The 26,459-nt window shown below is 45.4% G+C and overlaps 1 protein-coding gene across 4 annotated transcripts in view; it reads right to left on the bottom strand.

Moving 5' to 3' along the window:
• Nucleotides 1-26,459, bottom strand: part of grid2ipa (glutamate receptor, ionotropic, delta 2 (Grid2) interacting protein, a) — a 91,194-nt gene that overhangs the window by 23,447 nt on the left and 41,288 nt on the right. For 2 of the 4 annotated variants that reach the window (XM_034190491.1, XM_034190494.1), the window contains 10 exons: nucleotides 22,939-23,090; nucleotides 22,635-22,823; nucleotides 22,372-22,478; nucleotides 22,100-22,247; nucleotides 15,134-15,459; nucleotides 12,593-14,869; nucleotides 12,065-12,556; nucleotides 11,874-11,961; nucleotides 4,922-5,011; nucleotides 187-383 (listed from right to left, as the gene is read on the bottom strand). In XM_034190491.1, the coding sequence (XP_034046382.1) occupies nucleotides 187-383; nucleotides 4,922-5,011; nucleotides 11,874-11,961; nucleotides 12,065-12,556; nucleotides 12,593-14,869; nucleotides 15,134-15,459; nucleotides 22,100-22,247; nucleotides 22,372-22,478; nucleotides 22,635-22,823; nucleotides 22,939-23,090 (4,066 nt within the window). The remainder of the gene's footprint in view (nucleotides 1-186; nucleotides 384-4,921; nucleotides 5,012-11,873; nucleotides 11,962-12,064; nucleotides 12,557-12,592; nucleotides 14,870-15,133; nucleotides 15,460-22,099; nucleotides 22,248-22,371; nucleotides 22,479-22,634; nucleotides 22,824-22,938; nucleotides 23,091-26,459) is intronic. The other 2 variants (XM_034190493.1, XM_034190492.1) reach the window with 2 other exon arrangements.

Genomic DNA, 26,459 nt, shown 5'->3' with positions numbered 1-26,459 from the left:
AGCTTTTTTTTTTTTACTCTGTATTGTCTGGGAGACTGCGAGTAATGGAATTTCAATTCTCAATATCCCTGTGTATGCATTGCAGTATTAACAAATTTTGACTTTAACAAATTTTGAATTAACAAAGTTGACTTGACTTGACTGAATCACAGAAACCAGCCACTCTGTACCCCATAAGAACTATACCTGCAGCACAAACAGGTCTGGTTCACTGAGTTTGCCAGAGTCGTCTCTGTACTCTTCATATTTTTTCAGTTCTTCCGCATCAGGAGCATAAAGCAGCAGCTGTTTGATGTGAGAAGACTCCAGTCTGTCATTAGTCATGGTCATCAAAATTTTACGTAGCTCTCCAGGAGACAACTTTAGGTGGGCTATCAGGATAGCTGGAAGTTAAGGGAGTAAAGTTGAGGATTAAAATTTTGAGCATGAACCAAAAAAAAAGTTCAGATGTCTGGATTTAAACCAAAAACACGCAGCAGCAAGAAAGAAAAAGCAGAAGAACAAAGTGAGAGAGGAAAACTACCAAAGCATCCTCACATTCATTTGCTTAACTATTTTAGTTTAACTGCTAGTCAAGTTAAAAAATAATGTGCTTATATGGTGCATCCGGAAAGTATTCACAGCGCTTCACTTTTCCACATTTTGTTATGTTATACCCTTATTCCAAAATGAAGGTTCTACTCACAACACCCCATAATGACAACATGAAAAAAGTTTTATTTTATTTTTATTTATTTATTTATTTGCTAATTTATTAAAAAAAATCAAAACTAAGAAATCACATGTACATAAGTATTCACACCCTTTGCTCAATATTTTGTTGATGCACCTTTCGGCAGCAATTACAGCCTCAAGTCTTCTTGAATATGGGCCACTCAAGGACATTCACAGAGTTGTCCTGAAGCCACTCCTTTGATATCTTGGCTGTGTGCTTAGGTTCAATGGCCCGCTGAAAGATGAACCGTCACCCCAGTCTGAGGTCAAGAGCGCATTGGAACAGGTTTCCATCCAGGATGTCTATAAATTGCTGCATTCATCTTTCCCTCAATCCTGACCAGTCTCCCAATTTCTGTCACTGAAAAACATCCCCACAGCATGATGCTGCCACCACCGTGCTTCACTGTAGGGATGGTGCCTGGTTTCCTCCAAATATGACACCTGGAATTCACGCCAAAGAGTTCAATTTTTGTCTCATCAGACCAGATAATTTTGTTTTCTCATGGTCTGAGAGTCCTTCAGGTGCCTTTTGGCAAACTTCAGGTGGTGTTGTGTGGGCCGCTGAAGAGGAGGTACTGCTGGCCCACCACCACCAGAGGGCACCCTGTCTGGAGTGCGGGCTCCAGGCACCAGAGGGCGCTGCCACCTCACAGAAGCAGCCGGGGTGACAGCTGTCACTTATCGCCTACAACAGCTGTCACCAATCATCTGATCAGCAGTGGTATATCAGCAGGACGACATCTCCACCTCTTTGCCGAGATATCGCTCTACCTAGAAGGTACCGTACTCAGCCGACTGTGTTGTCTTTTTTGACATTAACCCTTTGTTACTTTTGTGCGTTAAATAGCAGACATTCTTCCAACGAGAGGTGGAGGTGGTTTTCCCGCCATACGGGTTGCTGGGTGCAAACGCACCCACATTTAACTGTTTTTGTTCCTCGCCAGCAGTACCAGATCCGACACGCGGAGGCAGTGGCCACCTGGGAGTTCGGGACTTGGCGGCTCTAGTATTCCCGGGGTTCGGTGGCGGAGGAAATCGTGTGGTTCCGGTTCTGCTTTGGACAGGCGTTTCTTATCTTCGAGCCTGCCCATGTGACATATTTTTGTGAATTGACTTCTTTGTCTATTGTTGTAATCCGTTGTGTTTGTTGTGCTTATTCACAACAGTAAAGTGTTGTTATTTGACTTCCTCCAGTGTCCGTTCATTTGCGCCCCCTGTTGTGGGTCCGTGTTCCTACACTTTCACAACAGGTGGGCTGCGATGTGCTTTTTACTAAGGAGTGACTTCCATCTGGCCACTCTGTCATACAGGTCTGATTGGTGGATTGCTGCAGAGATGGTTGTCCTTCGCCTCTCTCCACAGAAGAATGGAACAACAATCACTCAGTTTAGATGGGTGGCCAGCTCTTGGAAGCATCCTGGTCAGGGCTTAATTTGAGGGGGAGCAAGCCGGAGCGTGCTCCAGAACCTCGGACGCGTGCTCCGGAACCTCTGACGTTGGCTCCGCCAGCTATTTATACTGGATCCGTGATCCGCCACCTCTCTTGACTAACAAAATATTTTTTAAAAATCACCGCGATTGCTCTCACTGCCAATCACACCGCCGCCCTCCTGTCTGCTGTGCAGAATTGCGCCAAATCTGGCAACAGGTCCAGAGGCTACACTCGCTGTTTTGATCCGGATGTTGACCGTAGCCGCAGAGCTCCGTGGCCACCGAGAGAGGACTTGGATTCTTTGCGGGTCCCGCATCCGTACCCCCGAAGGCAGTGAGTGAAGGGAGAGCCGCGCATTGTGTTCTGCGTGTGTCTGTTTATAATCTTCTCGCACAGAAGAAAAAAGAGAGTGTTTACACAAGAGAGAAAAGTGAGAAAATGTTAATGCCTGTTTGAGAAAAGTGTGTAGTGAGGGGTTTTACAGCCTTAAAACATCTATAATAAGTGTAAAAAATAGCGCTACTTCGCGGATTTCGTTTGTCGTGGGTTATGCCGCGTTCACACCGGGCGCGATTAGACGCTACAAATTCGCGGGGGTCACGTGGCGACGGACGCGCCTCCTTCGCCCGGTGTGTCGCTCTGCTTGGGTGGACTTTCGCTGCGAAAATTCGCCCGGTGCGTCATCAAATAGGAGGAGCTTCCATTCCGCTCGGCGTCAAGTCATCATGACGGACCTTGATCACACGGAGCGAGTTGTTGTGAAAAGCTCCCAGTACAGAGAGTATCATTATTTGCTGCAGGAGCTGCGTCTGGATGACGGTCGCTTTCAGTGGTCCTTCCGCCTCTGCGGGATCCAGTTTGAGGACCTCCTGTCCCGTTCACGCGCGCACATGTAAACAATTAAAAAAAGAAACTCCGCTGCTTGCTGCAACTCGCTCCTCCCCCAAAAAACTCTGTCATAATTGTGTTTAGAAACCAGTCACCATTTGTTTTATTATACATCTGTGTAGTTAATTAATAAAATATTCTCCACACAGACGATTCGCTCGCGCGCGCACGTAAAAAAAACGCGGTTTGCTGTGGGGCTGCTCCTCGCTCTTTCCCCCCCAAAAAACTGTCATAATTGTCTTTAGAAACCAGTCACCATTTGCTTTATTATACATCTGTGTAGTTAATAAGTAAAATAATCTCCATGGATGATTCCCTCGCGCGCGCACGTAAAATAAAAATAAAAAGAAACTCTGCTCCTGCTACTGTGGGCTGCTGCTTGCTCCAAAAACTGATTGTGAAATAAAGGACAAAAGAGACATAAGTCCTGCTCACAGGCTGCTACCAGATACAGGACATGTTCACATATTCAGTCAAACTCCAGACATCTCCACGTCACTACATATTCAGTCCCTGATTGGTCATCGAGGCGCGACGAGACGAAAAAGTTCAGATTTTCAACTTGGGGAGGAGGGCAACACGACGTGACGTGATGCAATATTGCGCCACAAACGCACAAAACGCTCAAAATCGCTTCACTCGCGTTGCTTCACTCGCGTCGCGCTGCGCGGTTTGGCGCCAAAACGCGTCCTTACATAGGGATTACATGGCAACCTGTGGCTGCAGTCGCTCGCGTCACGCCCGGTGTGAACGCGGAGAACATAACTCCCGCAATAAACGAGGGACCACTGAGGAATTTGTACTCTATCCGGATTTGGTGTGACTAATGTTAGGCCTACAATACATGCCCAGTTTATTTTCGGTGTGGCACACAGCGTTGTACACAAGCCCCCTTCTTTTTTTTCTGCACCACAGCCACCCATCCTCTGCGCTCCGGGACCTCCCACTTTACAAATTAAGCACTGATCCTGGTGGATTCAAACTTCTTCCATGGATGATGGAGGCCACTGTGCTTATTGAGACTTTCATCAAAGTAGAAAAGTTTCTGTACCCTTTCCCAGATTTGTGCCTCGAGACACTCCTGTGTCGGGGGTCTACAGACAATTCCTTTGACTTCATGCTTGGTTTGTGCTCTGACATGCACTGTCAACTGTGGGACCTTATATGTAGACATGATATGTAAATCATGTCCAATCAACTGAATTTACCCCAGGTGGACTCCAATTAAGCCATAGAAACATCTCAAGGATTTTCAGTGGAAACAAGATGCACCTGAGCTTAATTTTGAGCTTCATGGCAAAGGCTCTGAATATTAATGTACATGTGATTTTAGTTTTTTGTATTTTTAATAAATTTGCAAAAATCTCAACAAAACCTTTTTCACATTGCCATTATGGGGTGTTGTGTCTAGAATTTTAAGGAAAAAAATTCATCCATTTTTTCCACAATGACATAAATTGAAATTGAAATGTGTAAAAACCCAAGGTTGAGTAGACTTTCTATAGCCACTATAGCCACAAGAAACAAAATTACTACAATCATATGCTATGGACAAAAGCTGCAATTATTAATCAATTATTAAAATGAATCAGGTATGTTGTTAATCAATTAATTGTTCTGAGTCTAAATTCCACATTTCAGCTTCTTAAAAGTAATTTAAAAATTACTTTACTCCTCTCTGACAGTAAACTGAGTATCTTTGGGTTGTGAACAAAGCAAGACATTTAAACATGTTATCTTGGGCTTTGAGGTGCACTGATGAACATTTTTCACCATTTTCAGACATTACATGGATCAAATAATGAACTGATTAATCCAGAAAATAATCTACAGATTAATCAATAATTACTTTTTACACTTAGTCTTTGTCTTCTTCATACTCACACGCATTGTAGGCCTTCTTATGGGAAAGTATTTCAATCACATTTTTCTTCTTGAAGGTTTCCAGCTCAGGGGGCGGCTCTGGAGTCGAAACTGCAACATGGGAAGAACATTGTGAAGAAAACTCTTAATGAGGTAGAGGAGTGTTACATGTTAGTTAGTTGACATGTTAAACTGCAAATAAGGTGGAGATAATAACAGTCGGGTGTCAAACAGGTCTGTTGACTAAATGATTTTGATAGAGATGTAAAAATCTCTGATGATGGTGATGATGATGGCTACTTGTCCTTTAACAGCACCAACTCACCACCAATTTCTTAATTGTACAGAAAATAAAAATCTTAGAAAATGTGATGCAAAATTATGTTTGACTATCAAATCAGTCATAATCATAACAAGGGAGCAGGATAGGAAAAAAACGAAAAATTCCTTTGTCCCTCAGGCCATCAGACTGTACAACTCCTCACTCAGGGGGAGGAGGAGTAACAGGAAGACAGAGGACGGGAAGGAGAGGAACAGTAGTAACCAGTTAACCCATATTGATCAGTATGTCTGGTATTTATATTGTGTACAGTGGTCCCTCGCTATAATGTGGTTCACCTTTCGCAGCCTTGCAGTTTCGCGGATTTTTATTTATTTATTTATTTATTTTTACAGCACATTGTGTTCTGCGTCCTCATCAAGCAGGCCGGTCGCGGCACCACGAAGGTAGGGCACGCGCATTGTGTTCTACGAGCGCCAACAACTACCCAAAACTGTGTTCTTCACTCGGAAAAAGACACCTGCACCGAGGTGTCACTCAGTGGAAAAAGGCACGACAGCGGAGCGGCGCCAGGACGAAGAGGCGCGATCAGAGGAACTGTGAAATACTGGTCAGTCACTATTAATAATTTCTTATGTGTCCAACCTCGTAGGTTGATCATTAAAATTAAATTTGTTAGTTCTAAAAGCCATCATAATTATTTATAGGAAAACGTTCTATTTTTATTTCTCAAACAAATGTTTGGGCCTGAAAACAGGTTGGTCTTATTTTTCTACTAAGGTTTGAACTTTGAGAGTGTTTACACACGAGAGAAAAGTGAGAAAATGTTAATGCCTGTTTGAGAAAAGTGTATAAAGTGTGTAGTGAGGGGTTTTACAGCCTTAAAACGTCTATAATAATTGCAAAAAATAACGCTGACTACTTCGCAGATTTCGCTTATCGTGGGTTATTTTAGAACGTAACTCCTGCGATAAACGAGGGACCACTGTATTTATATTTATATTTGCAAACTGTCTTTTTTACTTTCACTTTTGATACTCTGTGTGCTTCTTACCCTGTGTGCTGCTACACAATGCTGCTGGAACCTCAGTTTCCCTGAGGGAGTCTTCCCAAGGGATCAATTAAACTCTATCTAATGTAATTTAACCTAATCTAGGAAGCACACACTGAGACAACGTGAAGATAGTTATGGTTGACCAATATGGGCTTTTCAATTATCAATGCAGTGGATGGCCAATATGGTGTTATGAGATATAACGCAACAATTTAATAATAAATAAAGTCCAAAATAGCTGCACTCAAACAAGCTATTATTTCAGATGGCCTCTGTTTGCATCACCTCTGTTCAGATCTTACAGTTTTCTGTATTTTATTTTGTTGCCTCCACTGTTTCAAAATGCCCATTCCCTCTATTTTAAGGCACCAGTCTGCACATAAATTGACACAAGGGAGTCCAAGCATGTTTCCATAGTAGCCGCGGTGACAAACCCACTTGTCACACAATGAAGACCAGTTATCTCAAACTTCCTTTAATTCAATTGATTTATTTGCCGTCCAGTTAATGTTGGGAAAGTGTAGTGACACGGACCCACAACAGGGGGCGTAAATGAACGGACAATGAAAGAGTCGAATATGAACACTTTACTGTTGTGAATGAGCACAACCACAATACAGAGGAATACAGAATTTTGCAAACACTCAATCCACAAAGGTGACGTGTGGGCAGGCTCGAGGATAGAAGACGTCTGTCCTGAGAAGAACCGGAACCACACGATTTCCTCCGCCACCAAACCTGGAGAATACTGGAGCCGCCAAGTCCCGAGTCCCCAGGTGGCCACCGTCTCCGAATGTCAGATCTGGTACTGCTGGCGAGGAGCAGAAACAATAAGCTGTGGGTGTGTGCACACCCAGTAGCAACAATGGTGGAGAGTCCACCTCCACCTCTCACACACACTCGTGCAGCTCCTGTCTCAAACACTTATCTGGCTGGGGTGTGAAGCGAAGCCGTCGCTGATTACGCCAATCTCCCAGATAAGGCACTCCACAGGAAAACAGCTGTAAAACAAGTTCAGACTAAGACACAGTTAGTTTTAAGGCTGAGAATATTACCTTCACAGGTCAATGATATCTCGGCAACAAGGTGGAGATGACGTCCGGTTTTTATGGAGTGGTATGATGAAGTGTAGATGGGTGACAGCTGTCATGAGATAATGAGTGACAGCTGTCACCCCCGGCTGTGTCCGTGGCGGCAGCGCCCTCTCGTGCCTGAAGCCCGCACTTCAGGCAGGGCGCCCTCTGGTGGTGGGCCAGCAGTACCTCCTCTTCTGGCGGCCCACACAACAGGACCACCCCCTCAACGGGTGCCTCCTGGCGCCCGACCAGGTTTATCCGGGTGACGGCGGTAGAAATCGGCCAGGAGGACCGGGTCCAGGATGAAGCTCCTCTTTATCCAGGAGTGTTCTTCGGGTCCATACCCCTCCCAGTCCACCAAATACTGGAACCCCCAGCCCATTCGACGGACGTCCAGGAGCCAGCGCACTGTCCAAGCTGGCTCCCTGTCAATGATCCGGGCAGGAGGCGGCGCCGGACCGGGAGCACAGAGGGGTGAGGTGTGGTTTCAGTCTGGACACATGGAAAACAGGGTGGATCCGCAGTCTTAGCCCTCGTCCGGGCCTTCAACAAGGCAGAATGGGCGGTGCGCCACACCCGACGGCACCTCCGCAGGTGGGCCTGGACCAAGGGCACACCGACCTCTCCCTCCACCACGGGAAACAATGGGGGCTGGTACCCTAGACACACCTTAAATGGGGAGAGGCCGGTGACAGAAGACACCTGGCTGTTATGTGCATACTCGATCCAGGCCAGATGGTTACTCCAGGCCATCGGGTGCGCGGATGTCACACAACGGAGGGTCTGTTCCAACTCTTGGTTGGCCCGTTCTGCCTGTCCGTTCGTCTGTGGGTGGTACCCGGACGAGAGGCTCACGGTGGCCCCCAGTTCTCTGCAGAAACTCCTCCAGACTTGAGAGGAAAACTGGGGACCACGATCCGAGACTACGTCAGTTGGTATCCCATGCAGACGGACAACGTGGTGGACCAGGAGGTCTGCTGTCTCCTGGGCCGTTGGGAGCTTTGAGAGGGCCACGAAGTGGGCCGCCTTGGAGAATCGGTCCACTATCGTGAGGATGGTGGTGTTGCCCTGGGACGGTGGGAGGCCCGTGACGAAATCCAGGCCGATATGGGACCAGGGGCGATGAGGCACAGGAAGCAGCTGGAGAAGTCTTTGGGACCTTTTGTGGTCTGCCTTGCCCCTGGCACAGGTGGTGCAGGCCTGGATATACTCCCGACATCGGCCTCCATAGATTGGTTGGGGCCAATCTCTCACCGCCGCAACCTTGGCCGGATCAGGGGCGACGGAGTTGGAGAAGATGATAAACCCCAGGAAGGACACAGAAGTGCGGTGGAACTCGCACTTCTCGCCCTTGACAAACAGCCGGTTCTCCAACAACTGCTGCAGGACCTGACGTACATGCTGGACATGAGTCTCAGGGTCCAGAGAAAAGATGAGTATATCGTCTAGATATACAAAGACGAATTGGTGCAGGAAGTCCCGCAAGACGTCATTAACCAAAGCTTGGAATGTCGCAGGGGCGTTAGTGAGGCCGAACGGCATGACCAGGTACTCAAAATGACCTAATGGGGTGTTAAATGCCATCTTCCACTCGTCTCCCTTCCGGACCCGAACCAGGTGATACGCATTCCTAAGATCCAACTTTGTAAAGATTTTGGCTCCATGCAGGGGGGTGAACACGGAATCTAACAAGGGCAACGGGTATCGATTGCGAACCGTAATCTCATTCAGCCCCCTGTAATCAATGCATGGACGGAGTCCGCCATCTTTCTTGCCCACAAAAAAGAAACCTGCACCCATTGGGGAGGTGAAATTCCGGATCAGCCCGGCAGCTAATGAGTCCCAGATGTAGGTCTCCATTGATTCGCGCTCAGGTCGTGAGAGATTGTACAGCCTGCTGGACGGGAACTCCACGCCTGGAATCAAATCCATGGCACAATCGTACGGACGGTGCGGGGGAAGGGTGAGTGCCAGATCCTTGCTGAAGACGTCAGCAAGATCGTGGTACTCAACCGGCACCGCCGTCAGATTGGGAGGGACTTTGACCTCCTCTTTAGCCTGTAAACCGGGAGGAACCGAGGAACCTAAACACATCCGATGGCAGGTTTCGCTCCACTGAACCACCACCCCAGACAGCCAATCAATCCGGGGATTGTGTTTCAACATCCACGGGAAGCCCAAAATCACTCGGGAGGTAGAAGGAGTCACAAAAAACTCGTTCTCCTCCCGATGAACCAGAGTTACATGTTGTGTCTTGTGCGTGATAAAAGGGAGAAGGGTGCCATCTAGTGCCCGCACCTGCAATGGCGAAGGGAGCGCCACCAGAGGGAGCCCTACCTCCCTAGCCCATCTGCTGTCTAGCAGATTCCCTTCTGACCCCGTGTCCACCAGTGCTGGGGCTTGAAGGGTTAAATCCCCACTCAGGATTGTAACTGGGAGTCATGTGGAAATATGTGTGTGTCCCATGTCCCAATTGGCCCACCCTAAGCCCAGTTTCTAGAGGCGGGCGTTGGTGTTTAAACCGCTTGGGGCAGTCTCTCTGCTGGTGCTCACTCGAGCCGCAGACAAAGCACTCCCCGCGGGCCAGCCTCCTCTGTCTGTTAAATGTGGCCCTGCTCGTGTCCATAGCTTCATCAGCAGGGGAAGCTGTTGCCACACGGAGCGCTGAGGCTGTGGAGCGTGGGGAGGGCGGAACCTTTTCGGACCCGGAAGGGAGAGGGACGGCGCGTGCCCGGCCACGTCCTTCGTCTCGCTCCCGATGGCGTTCCTCCAACCGATTGTCTAACCGTATAACGAGATCAATAAGCCCATCTAAATCCTGCGGTTCTTCCTTCGCTACCAGGTGCTCCTTCAGGACCGCCGACAGTCTGTTTATGAAGGCGGCACGGAGCGCAACGTTATTCCAGCTGGACCTCGCAGCCGCAATGCGGAAGTCGACTGCATATTCGGCTGCGCTCCGGCGCCCCTGTCTCATTGACAGCAGCACTGTTGAAGCAGTCTCTCCTCTGTTAGGGTGATCAAAAACTGTTCTGAACTCCCTCACAAACACAGTATAAGTGGTAAGGAGCCGTGACTTTTGCTCCCAAAGCGCCGTAGCCCAAGCGCGTGCCTCACCACGAAGCAAGTTAATTACATAAGCCACCTTACTGGCGTCAGACGCGTACATTACGGGTCGTTGTGCAAAGACGAGCGAACACTGCATAAGGAAGTCCGCGCACGTCTCCACACAACCTCCGTACGGCTCTGGGGGACTTATGTATGCTTCAGGGGATGGTGGGGGGGGTCGTTGAACGACCAGTGGAACGTCTTTATTCTGCACTGGGTCGGGAGGAGGAGGAGCTGCAGCAGCGCCCTGAGCGCGAGCTTCCACCTGTGCGGTGAGAGCCTCCATCCTGCGATTAAGGATGACGTTTTGCTCAGTCATCAGATCCAACCGAGCGGTAAAGGCGGTGAGGATTTGCTGCAACTCACCAATCACGCCTCCTGCAGACGCCTGTGCACCCTGCTCTTCCATTGGCTGTTCAACAGATGGGTGACGCCCCTCGGGATCCATGACATTGGCCGAGATATCCTGTTGGGAAAGTGCAGTGACATGGACCCACAACAGGGGGTGTAAATGAATGGACAATGAAAGAGTCGAATACGAACACTTTACTGTTGTGAATGAGCACAACCACAATACAGAGGAATACAGAATTTTGCAAACAGTCAATCCACAAAGGTGACGTGTGGGCAGGCTCGAGGATAGAAGACGTCTGTCCTGAGAAGAACCGGAACCACACGATTTCCTCCGCCACCGAACCTGGAGAATACTGGAGCCACCAAGTCCCGAGTCCCCAGGTGGCCACCGTCTCCGAATGTCAGATCTGGTACTGCTGGCGAGGAGCAGAAACAATAAGATGTGGGTGTGTGCACACGCAGTAGCAGCAATGGTGGAGAGTCCACCTCCACCTCTCACACACACTCGTGCAGCTCCTGTCTCAAACACTTATCTGGCTGGGGTGTGAAGCGAAGCCGTCGCTGATTACGTCAATCTCCCAGATAAGGCACTCCACAGGAAAACAGCTGTAAAACGAGTTCAGACTAAGACACAGTTAGTTTTAAGGCTAAGAATATTACCTTCACAGGTCGATGATATCTCGGCAACGAGGTGGAGATGACGTCCGGTTTTTATGGAGTGGTATGATGAAGTGTAAATGGGTGACAGCTGTCATGAGATAATGAGTGACAGCTGTCACCCCCGGCTGTGTCCGTGGCGGCAGCGCCCTCTCGTGCCTGAAGCCCGCACTTCAGGCAGGGCGCCCTCTGGTGGTGGGCCAGCAGTACCTCCTCTTCTGGCGGCCCACACAACAGTTAATGGTACACCACTAGAAGACAGACCTGGATGAAGACTGATTGTGATAAAATGTACCTGATGTTTGGCATAACTTTTATGCAGTAGTTTGTGCTGCTTCATGACCAATGTCTCAGACAAGACTGGGTCTTGAAACCACAAGAACACCTACGTTCTCACTCATGTGAAAATATAGTCTGAATTCTATTCTTTGAGCAGCTTGCACTCACTGGAGTTCTTCTGTGTCCCAAAGTGCAGCTCCAGATCCAGATACTTCACCATATCATGCAGTTTGTCATAGTCAGAGTTTTCTCCCAACTATCAAAATTTTAGAAAAGCAGACAAGAATTAAATGTAGAGATTTTAAAAATTATTTTGAGCTTGAAATTCTCACTCTAATTAAAGGTATGTTTGGTGTCACCTGTCCCCAGATGGTGCCCTCTGAATTTTCCACCTGCTCCCAACGCAACTTCTTTACACTCATGTGGTGAGAGTCCATTCTGGAAAGCGAAGGCCTGGGTAAGGGCGGTGGGGAACAAGGCGGATGGAGTGGTGGTGGTGGAGGTGGCTCCAAGTGCTCTGTGGGATCAGATAGAGAGTGAGGGAGGGTCTGGGGTTGGCTTTGGCCATGGGGTTGCTTATGGTGCGACTGGGCCTGAGGCTGGTGTTGGGATTGCAGTAAGTGGTGTGAGGGTTGGGATTGTGGCCGCGTGGTTTGGACAGAGGATTGAACCTGGTGTTGGGGTTGGTGAGTCACAGGCTGGAAAGTGGAGATGGTGGGCTGGTGTGGCTGCAGGGGTTGAAAGGTGGAGAGAAAAGGCTGTACCCTCTGCGGCTGCTGAGGAGGGTGGATGACATGAATCTGGTGTTGGTAGTTCTGTGGAGGTGGCTGTGGTGTCATATGGTGGATGTGATGGATCTGGGGTGGGCCTGAGTGGTGGTGGGTCTGCTGTATAGAGTGGGGTCTCTGGGGAGAGGGTTTAGTAGGCTGAGGATGATGTACTTGATGGATCTGCTGTTCTTGGAGTCTTGCTTGGGCCTCATGATGACCTTTAAGACTCTTACGGCTTTGATGTGATGACTGGCTCCCACGGTTAAACTGAACTGGAAGTGATGCCGGTTCTTGCTGAGCTTGATGCAGAAGCTCTGTAGAGGAGTGGTGGGGCTTCACTTGATGCATCTGATGGGCTTGATGAAGCAGCTCTGTAGAGGAGTGGTGAGCTTGAACTTTTTGCATTTGATGGAGCAACTCCATGGAGGAGTGGTGAGGTTGATTTTTTTGCATTTGATGGAGCAGGTCAGTGGATGAAGGTTGAGGTTGCCCCTGATGTATCTCTTGTGCTTGTTGGAGAAATTCAGTTGAAGAGTGGTGAGACTGTGTTTGCTGAGCTTCATGGAGAAATTCTGTAGAGGAATGATGGGCCTTATATTTGTGTATTTGGTGTAGCATTTCTGATGATGAGTAATGGGCATGGGCAGGTTGCATTTGCTGAAGCATCTCAGCAGAGCTGTGATGGGCCTGTGATTGTTGTATTTGATTAAGCAGCTCAGCAGAGGAATGGTGGACTGGGACTTGTTGCATCTGTTGACACATCTCAACAGAGCTGTGGTGGGGCTGTGATTGTTGCATTTGCTGAAGCATCTCAACAGAGCTGTGGTGGGGCTGTGATTGTTGCATTTGCTGAAGCATCTCAGCAGAGGAATGGTGAGCCTGTGGCTGTTTCATTTGAAGAAGCATTTCAGTAGAGGAGTGGTGGACTTGTCCTTCTTGCATTTGATGGAGCATTTCTGCTGAAGAATGATGTGGCTGTGTTCTTAGACCCTGGCGACTTTGGTAGATGCCCTCGGCATACTGACTTTGCTGGCAGGAGTAGGCATTTGAATGTGGTGAGGGTGGGTGTGGAGGTGGGGCTGAACGAGACAGGCGTCGATGGTAATGACTCTGGTGGCTCTGCTGTGGTTGATCTTGGTGCATTATGTACAGAGGGTGGTTGCTATGGTGATGGGTGTAATCTGTAGGTAAAGGAGGCAGAGACTGGTGCAATTGTTGCAGTGCAAATTGTGAATGGGCTCTTTGCTGCGTTGGCTCAATAGGCATTGAGTGATGACTGCGGTAGATCTGTTGCTCCTGGTAGGCTTGATGCTCCTCATATGCTTGTTGCTCCTGGTAGGCTTGATGCTCCTCATATGCTTGTTGCTCCTGGTAGGCTTGATGTTCATCATATGCCTGTTGCTCCTGGTAGGCTTGATGTTCATCATATGCTTGTTGCTCTTTGTAGGCTTGACTTTCCTCATATGCTTGTTGCTCCTTGTAGGCTTGGCGCTCCTTGTATGCTTGTTGCTCCTGATAGGCTTGGTGCTCCTTGTATGCTTGTTGCTCCTGGTAGGCTTGATGTTCCCTAAACGCTTTGTGATCACGGTATGCTTGAAGCTCTTCATACACTTTTTGCTCCTGGTATGCTTGAAGCTCCTCGTATGCTTTGTGTTCTGGGTGGGCTTGATGCTGTTCATATGCTTGTCGTTCTTGGTAGGCTTGTTCTTTGTACATTTGCTGGCCATCAAACGCTCTTTTCTCCTCATAAGCCTTCTGGTCTTCATAAGCCTGTCTTTCTTTTAAACTTTTCTCCTTATAGGATTTCCGTTTCTGGTAGGCTTGCTTCTCTTGGAACATTTGTTGGTCTTCATAGGCTTTCTGCTTTTCATAAGCTTGCCTTTCCATATGTGCTTGTTCTTGATAGGCTCGTCTTTCCTGGAAGGCTTTTAACTCTTGTATTGTAGCTTGAACTTGGAGATCTTCTCTGCAGGGAAGAACCTTATGTAGGGAGTGTCTCTTGGGTGGTGGATTGCTGCGTGGAGGAGGTAGGGGAGGGGGGCCTGATTTCCGGCGGACAGGCACATACCTTGTGGGGGAGTGTTCAGGTGAGTAGCTATGTTTTGGCTGCTGTTGGTGCTGAGGCTGATTCTGGACAGGTGTTGGAGGAAGAGGGGGTGTATCATTGAACTGAACAGGTGGGGGTGGGGGAGGGGTCATGGGGGGAGGAGGGATGTGGTCAGAGGAGGAGGAGTAGGTGAGGGAGGAGGCGTTCTCTTCTCCGCTGCTGCTTTGGACATCACTTGGACTGCTGAGCTCCGGAGCCACAAATCCACCATTTTCTTCTTCATCTGCAACCATCTCTTCTTCGTTATCCTCATCCTCTTCATCTGGGTAAGCCATCTGCACAATATCCTGGCATTAACATCAATTACACTGGATTAGCTCATTAATGTATTCGTGAAACCTACGAAAGGTTTATTACACTTTTCAAGCTAGTTGGATTTACAATGTCATTGCTGATGGAGATTGGAATGGACAAGTGGAAAGAGGAAGAGAAAACACTGAGAGGGATGATGGGAGTGAAAATTAAATGCAATGGTTGTGACTTGTTGAACAGGCCGACGGCTTTTTCCACCTAAGAAACGCAATACTTTTATATTGCTGTTGTGACATTACCTCCTCATAGTCATTTTCAGGAGTCAGGAAGTCATCCACAATGGCCACCCTCTGTCCCAGTTGCTCACTTAGTGCATCTAGAAAACGATCTGTATCTTCAGAACGAGGTGGCTTGGAGAACGTGTACCGCCGCTTGTTGATGCATTGGAGCGGAGGACTCGGTAGGTAATCAGGCGGGTCTGGAGAAGAGGGTGGAGGGCTGTCTAAGCTGATGTAGGGGTTGGACTCACCACTAGTCTGACTTGTCAGCCCAGATGAATAAAACTGTACCGGTGGGGGGCTGGGAAGAGGCTCTGGCCAAGATGTAGGAGGGCCTTTGCGGCTACCTGAGACAAGGAATAACAAGCATGACCTACATGATGACATCCAAACTACTGGTGTCAGACCTCCAGAGCTACAAGACATATTCCAATTTACATGATTTCACTTCTGACATGGTAGTGCAGCAGATAAGTGTACGAAACGTTCAGTTGATGATACAAGCACCAAGTTTGGTATAAATACTTCTAAGAAGTCCTTTTCTTCTTCTTCTTTTTCAAAAAAAGGTGTTATCCACATGAAATTTTAAAATAGCCTATTTGCGTAAATAAAACACGCAAATATAGCTGCTTATGGGACTAAATCTTTAAATGGCACTAAACACAAATGTAACATTTTAAGATAGAATTTGAGTCATCCTCATTTTTAAAAGTAACATTTTTTTCTGTGGTGAACCTATTTTATACACTCAACAAAAATATAAACGCAACACTTTTGGTTTTGCTCCCATTTTGTATGAGATGAACTCAAAGATCTAAAACTTTTTCCACATACACAATATCACCATTTCCCTCAAATATTGTTCACAAACCAGTCTAAATCTGTGATAGTGAGCACTTCTCCTTTGCTGAGATAATCCATCCCACCTCACAGGTGTGCCATACCAGGATGCTGATTAGACACCATGATTAGTGCACAGGTGTGCCTTAGACTGTCCACAATAAAAGGCCACTCTGAAAGGTGCAGTTTTGTTTTATTCTGGGGGGATACCAGTCAGTATCTGGTGTGACCACCATTTGCCTCATGCAGTGCAACACATCTCCTTCGCATAGAGTTGATCAGGTTGTCAATTGTGGCCTGTGGAATGTTGGTCCACACCTCTTCAATGGCTGTGCAAAGTTGCTGGATATTGGCAGGAACTGGTACACGCTGTCGTATACGCCGGTCCAGAGCATCCCAAACATGCTCAATGGGTGACATGTCCGGTGAGTATGCCGGCCATGCAAGAACTGGGACATTTTCAGCCTCCAAGAATTGTGTACACATCCTTGCAACATGGGGCCGTGCATTATCCTGCTGCAACATGAGGTGATGTTCTTGGATGTGGCACAACAATGGGCCTCAGGATCTCGTCACGGTATCTCTGTGCATTCAAAATGCCATCAATAAAATGCACCTGTGTTCTTCGTCCATAACAGACGCCTGCCCATACCATAACCCCACCGCCACCATGGGCCACTCGATCCACAACATTGACATCAGAAAACTGCTCACCCACACGACACCACACACGCTGTCTGCCATCTGCCCTGAACAGTGTGAACCGGGATTCATCCATGAAGAGAACACCTCTCCAACGTGCCAAACGCCAGCGAATGTGAGCATTTGCCGGCTCAAGTCGGTTACGACGACGAACTGGAGTCAGGTCGAGACCCTGATGAGGACGACGAGCATGCAGATGAGCTTCCCTGAGACGGTTTCTGACAGTTTGTGCAGAAATTCTTTGGTTATGCAAACCGATTGTTTCAGCAGCTGTCTGAGTGGCTGGTCTCAGACGATCTTGGAGGTGAACATGCTGGATGTGGAGGTCCTGGGCTGGTATGGTTACACGTGGTCTGCGGTTGTGAGGCTGGTTGGATGTACTGCCAAATTTTCTGAAACGCCTTTGGAGACGGCTTATGGTAGAGAAATGAACATTCAATACACGAGCAACAGCTCTGTTTGACATTCCCGCTGTCAGCATGCCAATTGCACGCTCCCTCAAATCTTGCGACATCTGTGGCATTGTGCTGTATGATAAAACTGCACCTTTCAGAGTGGCCTTTTATTGTGGACAGTCTAAGGTACACCTGTGCACTAATCATGGTGTCTAATCAGCATCTTGATATGGCACACCTGTGAGTTGGGATGGATTATCTCAGCAAAGGAGAAGTGCTCACTATCACAGATTTAGACTGGTTTGTGAACAATATTTGAGGCAAATGGTGATATTGTGTATGTGGAAAAAGTTTTAGATCTTTGAGTTCATCTCATACAAAATGGGAGCAAAACCAAAAGTGTTGCGTTTATATTTTGTGTTGAGTGTAGTTGCACATTGACAGAAACTCAGAAATTTACACAAAATATGGTTACATTGGAGACAGTCAGCCAGCCAGCCAATGGAATTTTATTTCCTTGGCAGGACAAAACATTAAATGAGGCCTACATGTGTATCAGTACTGCAGATTATTCGAAATGTAATTTCCTTATATCTAATGTAAGCACAAATTACACTGCAGTATGGTAAATATAGTCTATATTTCACATTTGCAGCTACATCGTACTGTGCAGCTCAGCCCAAAGTTGTAGCACTTTCATTTTGCATCACTTCATCACCATCAAAACCCCCAGCAGATCAGCCCTCACCATCATCATCATCATCATCAGCATCAAAACCCACAGTAGATCAGCCCTTGCCCTCACCCTTACCATTCTCACCATCATCATTATCATCATCATTGTCACAGTCAGCCGGAACAAACACCCACTCTTACCGCCCTCCCTCCTTCACGGTTGACCAGGTCAGCAGGCAGCAGGCCCGGATAAAGTGTGTCCCAGAATGCTTAAGGCCTGCGCCAACCAACTGGGGGAGCCCCTCCAGCATGTTTTCAACCTGAGCCTGCGTCTCGGAAAGGTCCCAGTCACGTGGAAGACATCCTGTGTCATTCCGGTTCCTAAGAAGGCACACCCGAAGGAGCTAAATGACTACAGGCGGGTCGCTTTGACATCCCACGTGATGAAGACCATGGAGCGACTGCTGCTGAGCGTCCTCAGACCTCAGGTTAGACATGCTGAGGACTCACTGCAGTTTGCATACAGGGAGAAGGTGGGAGTGGAGGACGCCATCCTCTACCTCCTTCACAGGGCCCACTCTCATTTGGACAGGAGTAACAGCGCTGTGAGGGTCATGTTTTTTGACTTCTCCAGTGTCTTCAATACCATCCAGCCCCTGCTACTGAGAGACAAGCTCATGGAGATGGAGGTGGACACTCATCTGGTCACCTGGATCACTGATTATCTAACTGGAAGCCCACAATACGTTAGATTCAGTAACTGCACCTCGGACACAGTGATCAGCAGCACTGGAGCATGACAACGAACCGTGCTCTCTCCAGTTCTGTTCACTCTGTACACATCTGACTTCAGTTACAACTCGGAGTCGTGCCACATGCAGAGGTTTTCGGACGACACTGCTATTGTGGGATGTGTGCGAGAGGGACAGGAAAGAGAGTACAGGGACCTGATACAGGACTTTGTGGAGTAGTGCAAATCAAACCACCTGCAGCTGAACATTACCAAAACAAAGGAGATGGTAGTGGACTTTAGAAGGTCCAGGCCCACTCTGCAGCCAGTCTCCATTGAGGGGGTCGATGTGGAGATGGTCCGGTCTTACAAATATCTGGGGACACTTATGGACGATAGATTGGACTGGTCAGCCAATACTGACACCCTCTACAGGAAGGGACAGAGCAGACTGTACTTCCTGAGGAGGTTAAGGTCCTTCAGGATCTGCCATAAACTCCTGCGAATGTTCTACCAGTCTGTGGTAGCCAGTGTCCTCTTCTCTGTGGTGGTCTGCTGGGGGAGCAGCATGAAAAGGAGGGACGCAGGCGACTGGACAGGCTGGTGAGGAAAGCTGGTTTAGTGCTGGGAACAGAGCTGGAGATACTAACATCAGTGGCAGAGAGAAGGACCCTCAGTAAATTGCTGGCTATCATGGACAATGTTGAGCACCCTCTACACAGCGCCATCATCAGGCAGAGGAGCTCATTCAGTGGCAGACTGCTGTCCCAGTCCTGCCACACGGACAGATTTAGGAAGTCTTTTGTCCCTCAGGCCATCAGACTGTTTAACTCTTCCCAACACAGCAAAAAATAATCCTGTGATACATCTGATTAGACCTTTTATTGCTTTTTGGTTTTTTTGGTTTTTTTGCACTACCAACAATGTTTACACTGTTTACTTCTTTGCACAACCTACACTGTTTATATTGTGTACTGTTTACATCTGTACTAACTCCTCATTACTGCACTACTACACTACTTTTACTCCTCTGTTATATTCTGTGAGACCGGATACTGTATACGCACACACATTTTATTTTATTTTTAGTTAGTGGTTTTTATTGCGTAGTCTATTTTCTTTTATTTATTTACTCTTATTTGTGTGTCTTGTTTAAGGTGTAGGCTGCTGGATGCCTTGTATGTCCCTCTGGGCTTACTACGGTATGTATCTATCTATCTATCTATCTTTTAGACTGCAAAGCCTCTTGCATCCACTTTTGGTCAACTGTTGGCAGTGAGGACTAGCGTTCATCCAAAGGACACAGCTGACTTTAAAACCAAAAATACTACCTCAAGTACTAACCCTTACACCCCAAACACTATCGCACGTTCTGCAGCATAAAAGTTCTACAATCCATCTAAAAAGCATGAAAATATTGTCTGTAGTTAATTTCAAATCCCCCTAATCCACAGTACAATATTTAACAGGTACAATGAAATAAACCAAGATTGTGCAAATATATGATGGCATATTTTTCAGCAGCATCTTGAAAAAATGGTCACCATCTTGGAAATTTAAGTGGCTAATGGCATTTTTTTTTTTTTTTTTTTTTTTTTTTGCAAAAAGTACACCATTGTGCCACGTTTGGTGCTTGTATCACAAAGTGAAAGATTCTTATGATATATGCATTCACCTGCTGCACTATGACTCTGCGGGATAGGAGTTGGACTCTACTAATATACAGATTGATGTTTGGTTCCAGGTATACTTCATGCCATCCAGTCTGAGGAGCAGGATAGGATTAAAAAAATGGAGTATTTTCGGCCGTGTCAAGTCCTTAGTCTCCAAAGTAATGGTCAAACAAAGTCAACATCCATTGGATTCTACAACCCCAATTTCAATGAAGTTGGGATGTTGTGTAAAATGTAAATAAAAACAGAATCCAATGATTTGCAAATCCTCTTCAACCTATATTCAATTGAATACACCACAAAGACAAGATATTTAATGCTCAAACTGATAACCTTTATTGTTTTTGTGCAAATATTTGCTCATTTTGAAATGGATGTCTGCAACACGTTTCAAAAAAGCTGGGACAGTGGTATGTTTACCACTGTGTTACATCACCTTTCCTTCTAACAACACTCAATAAGCATTTGGGAACTGAAGACACTAATTGTGAAGCTTTGTAGGTGGAATTCTTTCCCATTCTTGCTTGATGTACGACTTCAGTTGTTCAACAGTCCGGGGTCTCCATTGTCGTATTTTGAGTATAATGCGCCACACATTTTCAGTGGGCGACAAGTCTGGACTGCAGGCAGGCCAGTCTAGTACCCGCACTCTTTTACTATGAAGCCACGCTGTTGTAACACGTGCAGAATGTGGCTTGGCATTGTCTTGCTGAAATAAGCAGGGATATCCCTGAAAAAGACATTGCTTGGATGGCAGCATGTGTTGCTCCAAAATCTGCATGTACCTTTCAGCACTGATGGTGCCATCACAGATGTGTAAGTTGCCCATGCCATGAACACAAACACACCCCCATACCATTACAGATTCCAGCTTTTGAACTTTGTGCTGGTAACAATCTGGATGGTCTTTTTCCTCTTTTGAATGGATGGACACAACGTCCATGATTTCCAAAAACAATTTGAAATATGCACTCATCAGACCACAACACACTTTTCCACTTTGCTTCTGTCCATGTCAAATGAAGTCAGGCCCAGAGAAGGCGGCGGCGTTTCTGGAAGTTGTTGATGTATGGCTTTCGCTTTGCATGGTACAGTTTTAACATCCACTTGTAGATGTAGCGGCGAACTGTGTTAACTGAAAATGGTTTTCTGAAGTGTTCCTCAGTAAGATCCTTTACACAATGATGTCAGTTTTTAATGGACTGCCGCCTGAGGGATCATAGGTCACGGGCATTCAGTGTTGGTTTTCGGCCTTGCCGCTGAAGTGTAGAAAGTTCTCCAGATTCTCTTAATCTTCTGATTATATTATGGACTGTAGATGATGGAATCCCTAAATTCCTTGAAATTGAATGTTGACAAACATTGTTCTTAAACTGTTGGACTATTTTTTTTTCATGCAGTTGTTCACAAAGTGGTAATACTCGCCCCATTGCTGCTTGTAAACGGCTGAGACTTTTGGGGATGCTCCTTTTATACCCAATCATGACACTCACAATTAGTGTCCTCAGTTCCCAAACGCTTATTGAGTGTTGTTAGAAGGAAAGGTGATGTAACACAGTGGTAAACATACCACTGTCCCAGCTTTTTTGAAATGTGTTGCAGGCATCCATTTCAAAATGAGCAAATATTTGCACAAAAACAATAAAGTTTATCAGTTTGAACATTAAATATCTTGTCTTTGTGGTGTATTCAGTTGAATATAGGTTGAAGAGGATTTGCAAATCATTGCATTCTGTTTTTATTTACATTTTACACAACATCCCAACTTCAATGGAATTGCGGTTGTATGATATATGTTGCCATACATTTTTGGATTAAGTAACCAGTGTATACTGGCCTTCTGACTCTCTTTCACCTCACACTATGGTATCTGGAGTAAAACACGGGCCCAGTGACATACATACCCTTATTGATGCACACGCAAAGCTCAGATAGACAAGAGGTTTTGAGCATCAGTTGCAGTTTAAGTTACCTGTGATAGCTTGTATCGTTGGAGAAGCTGTAGGAGAGGAAGGTTCTAGATCCAGCAAACTCTCAGGGGCAGGAGGAGGGCGACTTTTGAGGGACTTGGACCTCTTGGATGAGTACATGTTCTCCAGTTCTGCATACACTGCTGACAGCTTGAATGATGGAAATGAACAACAGAGCAGACTAAGAGCTCCCCTCATACCACAGTAAAGCCTTAATGTACACACATATTATAAGTCAAGCTGTTTTAGTGTAAATAGTGTAAATATTACATACATTTGTAAGGTTGTTGGGAGTTTCAGGAAGGGAGGTGCCATCTCCAGACTGTCTCTCTCCTGGAGCCAACCTCACCCCCGGTTCCAACCCTGGCTCTGCACGGAGTCCTACAAAAAAAAAAAAAAAAAAAAAAAAAAAATATATATATATATATATATATATATATATATATATATGGCTCAGGTCTATGTGGCTGAAATGAGCTGTGATCGCAACAGAAGTGTTGATGGTGGCAATGAAGACAACAAAGTCAGGTTGCATACCCATTCCCAATTGTGTCCCAATGGCCAAATCATCAGAGCTCCGCCCCCTCACACTGCTCCTGTATGTGGTCCCCAACACCCTCATAGAGCTGCTACGGCGGTGTGGCTCAGGAGCAACTTCAGGATCTGGAGGAGGGGGAGGAGGAGGAGGTGGTGGTGGTGGTGGCAGCGGCGGCGGGGGAGGTGGACCTGGAAATGACATGGTTTTGGAGGAAAAAACTTTTGGTTGAGTGTAACTTTCTATTGAAACTTGCCACAGGTGCACCCAAATTCAAAAAGAATTTGAACAAACAAACATGCACACCTGGAGCGTTACATCCAAGAAAGCGTGAGATTTTGTTCTGACAGTGTTCCTGCTCTTCATAAGTCAGCAGCTGATAAACAAACTGCCAGATCACCTGTTTGGCCGGAGTATCCAGAACCGGAAACACATCCACAATGAGAGTGTCAACATTCCTGTAGGTGTGGAAACACAACAGTGACAAAAACTGCAGAACTGCTCAGTCAGAGGTCATGTAAATTTGTGGGCAACAAGGAACATTGAGTTCAACTTTATAGATGCTGAAGACTACATTTCTTCTTTAACCTTAACCCTAATCCTTTCATAAGATTTGTAAACAGGGGTAATAGTAGGTTATGGGAGTTGCAGATGCTTTAATGCTATCGCACTTCACAGACATGTTGTCCTCATTGACTTCCAGATCTGACTCTTATTCAGAAAAGTTATATTGGAATCGGCTACGCCTCATCCAATATAACTTTTCTTCATCCAATATTTGTCTATGTTGGACTCCTTACCATCCATTATTTGTATAATATATTATACAAATAATGGATATATATATATATATATATATATATATATATATATATATCTATATACACAGTGGGCACAAGATAACCAAAACATTTACTTCGATAACAGATAATCAGATAACTGAAAAGTTATCTTTGATAAAGATAAAACAATAAATCACCCAAAAATGTAGAAGTTACAGATAACCAATAAATTCCAGTATTGTCTCTGGTACACTTGCAACTACTAACAAACTAATTTTGAGTTTTAACAACACGAGTGCTTCTGAAAGCATCAAAAGCAACAACAGACCCAAACAATGAGCCCACACTTCTGTCTTTGACCATCTTGCCCCCTGCTAGAATTTTCTATTTACTACATGGCTTCCAAAACAGAAGCAACTGAGAGGAGCCATAAAGCTCAACTATACTCAATCAGGCCCAGGTCTTAGAAAATAAAGCAATGCTGACTTATGGTTTGGTGTAAATAAAACTAATACTGATAGAATAACTCCATTAATGTCAATTCTGTCATTTGTACAAAGTTAAAATATAACATATCTTTTAATGTTGAATAATGCACTAATTCTGAAGTTTTGTAACAAACACAGACAGATCGCAAAGGATTCTGGGTAAAATGTGCCTCCGCTAAACACCGATTGGTTGACTGGTTGATTATGTAAACCAGCATGTTAATGTGACGTGTGTCATGTGTTGGTGTTTACAGATAAATGTGCTTTTGTAAAATATTCCAATTTTTATTTGTAAAAACAGGCATTTAAAAAACAAAAAAACAAAAAAAAAAAAAAGCCAAGTTGTAATTAAATAACCATCTGATATAACCGGTGTCAAAATAAATAGAACACTGCCATGATCTACTGGTGCCAGTGTGAGTTTTGGCCCTTTTTCAGCTGATTTTTCATTGGTGCGAGAATTTTTTGGATCGCAGAGTTTCAGGTTAATCACGCATCCTGCATCATTTCGTACATGGAGTAACAAGCTGCGTTTAACATCTCACGACCACCTCTCGCACTGTGCCTGTGCAAACACCGCAGACCTGTCTTGTAATGTTTTTTTTGTTTGTTTTTTTTACTTTGATGTCTCCCATCGAGAGTTTTTGTAAATTAGGTATGAAAAAAAAAGCTTTTGTTTATGTTTTGCTTCTGCAAGCACGAGTCCGACGTGTGGTTTTTGAACGTACAATGTGTGTGAGAACATAAATCGTGCGCTCTGAACTTTTACGCCATGCAGTTCTGTGGTACACTTTGAGCTGGAACCGAGTACAGTGTGCTTGAAAATATCAGCCCAGCTTCAGTTTGAATACTGCCATGAACACTACTGGCCAGTAGATGGCAGGAGAGACTTGCCAAAACAAAATTCCAGATAATCTGTGTCTGCTGCTACTCTGCTACGTTTGAGATGCGTGGAATTTAATAAAGGCAAACACAATAACGTCTATAAACCCAGAGAATATATTCACAAGAGTTTTAGGCACTAGAGTTTAATGCTGTTATCCATGGAGCCTGACCAGAGTGTCTCAAATGCATTTTTCATGTTGTGAACGTACTGAGATTACCCTATGCCACCCATAATGCATCTGAACACACCATGTCTACACTAAAACCTTAAAAATTAGAGCATTACTTTAAAACTAAAACATATATCTGATATTTTCACTTTATAAAACTTCAGATGTAACATTCATTTAAATAACATAAATTTAAATAAATAAAATTTGAACCATAAGTTAAAAATGTATGCCTCTGGATGACTTGGGTGATATTGTCATCATATCAGTATGGGGTTAAAAGAAATGAGATTTTTTTTTTTTTTGGAGACCAGTTCTCCTTTGTCTGCAGGACAAAGAGGGTAGAACTACACGTCTGCTATAAAACATTTAACAGGTAGGTGTGTGACTGATTTTAAATTTTATAAGAGTTTATAGCTGTTCAGCTTTATTTTCTGCGTTAATGGTCTAAAAATTATTGGACAAAAATTTAGCGGAAGATAATTAGTCCAATAATGGTTTCCAAAGTTATCTGAAAAGATAATCTGATAATGAAAACATTATCTTTGATAATTATCAGTTATTGGATTATTGGAACTGTGCCCACCACTGTGTGTGTGTGTATATATATATATATATATATATATATATATATATATATATATATATATATATATACATACAGTGAGGAAAATAAGTATTTGAACACCCTGTGGTTTTGCAAGTTCTCCCACTTAGAAATCATGGAGGGGTCTGAAAGCATGGGGTGGAAACATCATACTCTGGGGGTGCTCTTCTGCAAAGGGGACAGGATGACTGCACTGTATTGAAGGGAGGATGGATGGGGTCATGTATTGTGAGATTTTGGCAAACAACCTCCTTCCCTCAGTAAGACCATTGAAAATGGGTCATAGTTGGGTCTTCCAGCATGACAATGACCCCAAACACACAGCCAGGGCAACTAAGGAGGGGCTCCGTAACAAGCATTTCAAGGTCCTGGAGTGGCCTGGCCAGTCTCCAGACCTGAACTCAATAGAAAATCTTTGGAGGGAGCTGAAACTCCAAACCTGAAAGATCTGGAGAAGATCTGTATGGAGGAGTGGACCAAAATCCCAACTGCAGTGTGTGCCAACCTGGTGAAAAACTACAGGAAACGTTTGACCTCTGTAATTGCAAACAAGGGCTACTGTACCAGATATTAACATTGATTTCACAGGTGTTCAAATAGTTATTTGCAGCAGTAACATACAAATAAATTATTAAAAAAATCATACATTGTGATTTCCGGATTTTTTTTTTTTTTTTTTTTTTTTAGATTACGTCTCTCACAGTGGACATGCACCTAAGATGAAAATTTCAGACCCCTCCATGATTTCTAAGTGGGAGAACTTGCAAACACATACATACAGCAGGTAAAATAAGTATTGAACAGGTCGCCTTTTTTCTCAGTAACTATATTTCTAAAGGCGCTATTAACATGAATTTTTCACCAGATGTTGGTAACAACCCAAGTAACCCACACA

Source organism: Thalassophryne amazonica, chromosome 16 (assembly GCF_902500255.1).
Source record: "Thalassophryne amazonica chromosome 16, fThaAma1.1, whole genome shotgun sequence".
NCBI lineage: Eukaryota > Metazoa > Chordata > Actinopteri > Batrachoidiformes > Batrachoididae > Thalassophryne > Thalassophryne amazonica.
This window is presented reverse-complemented; position numbering and strand designations above follow the sequence as displayed.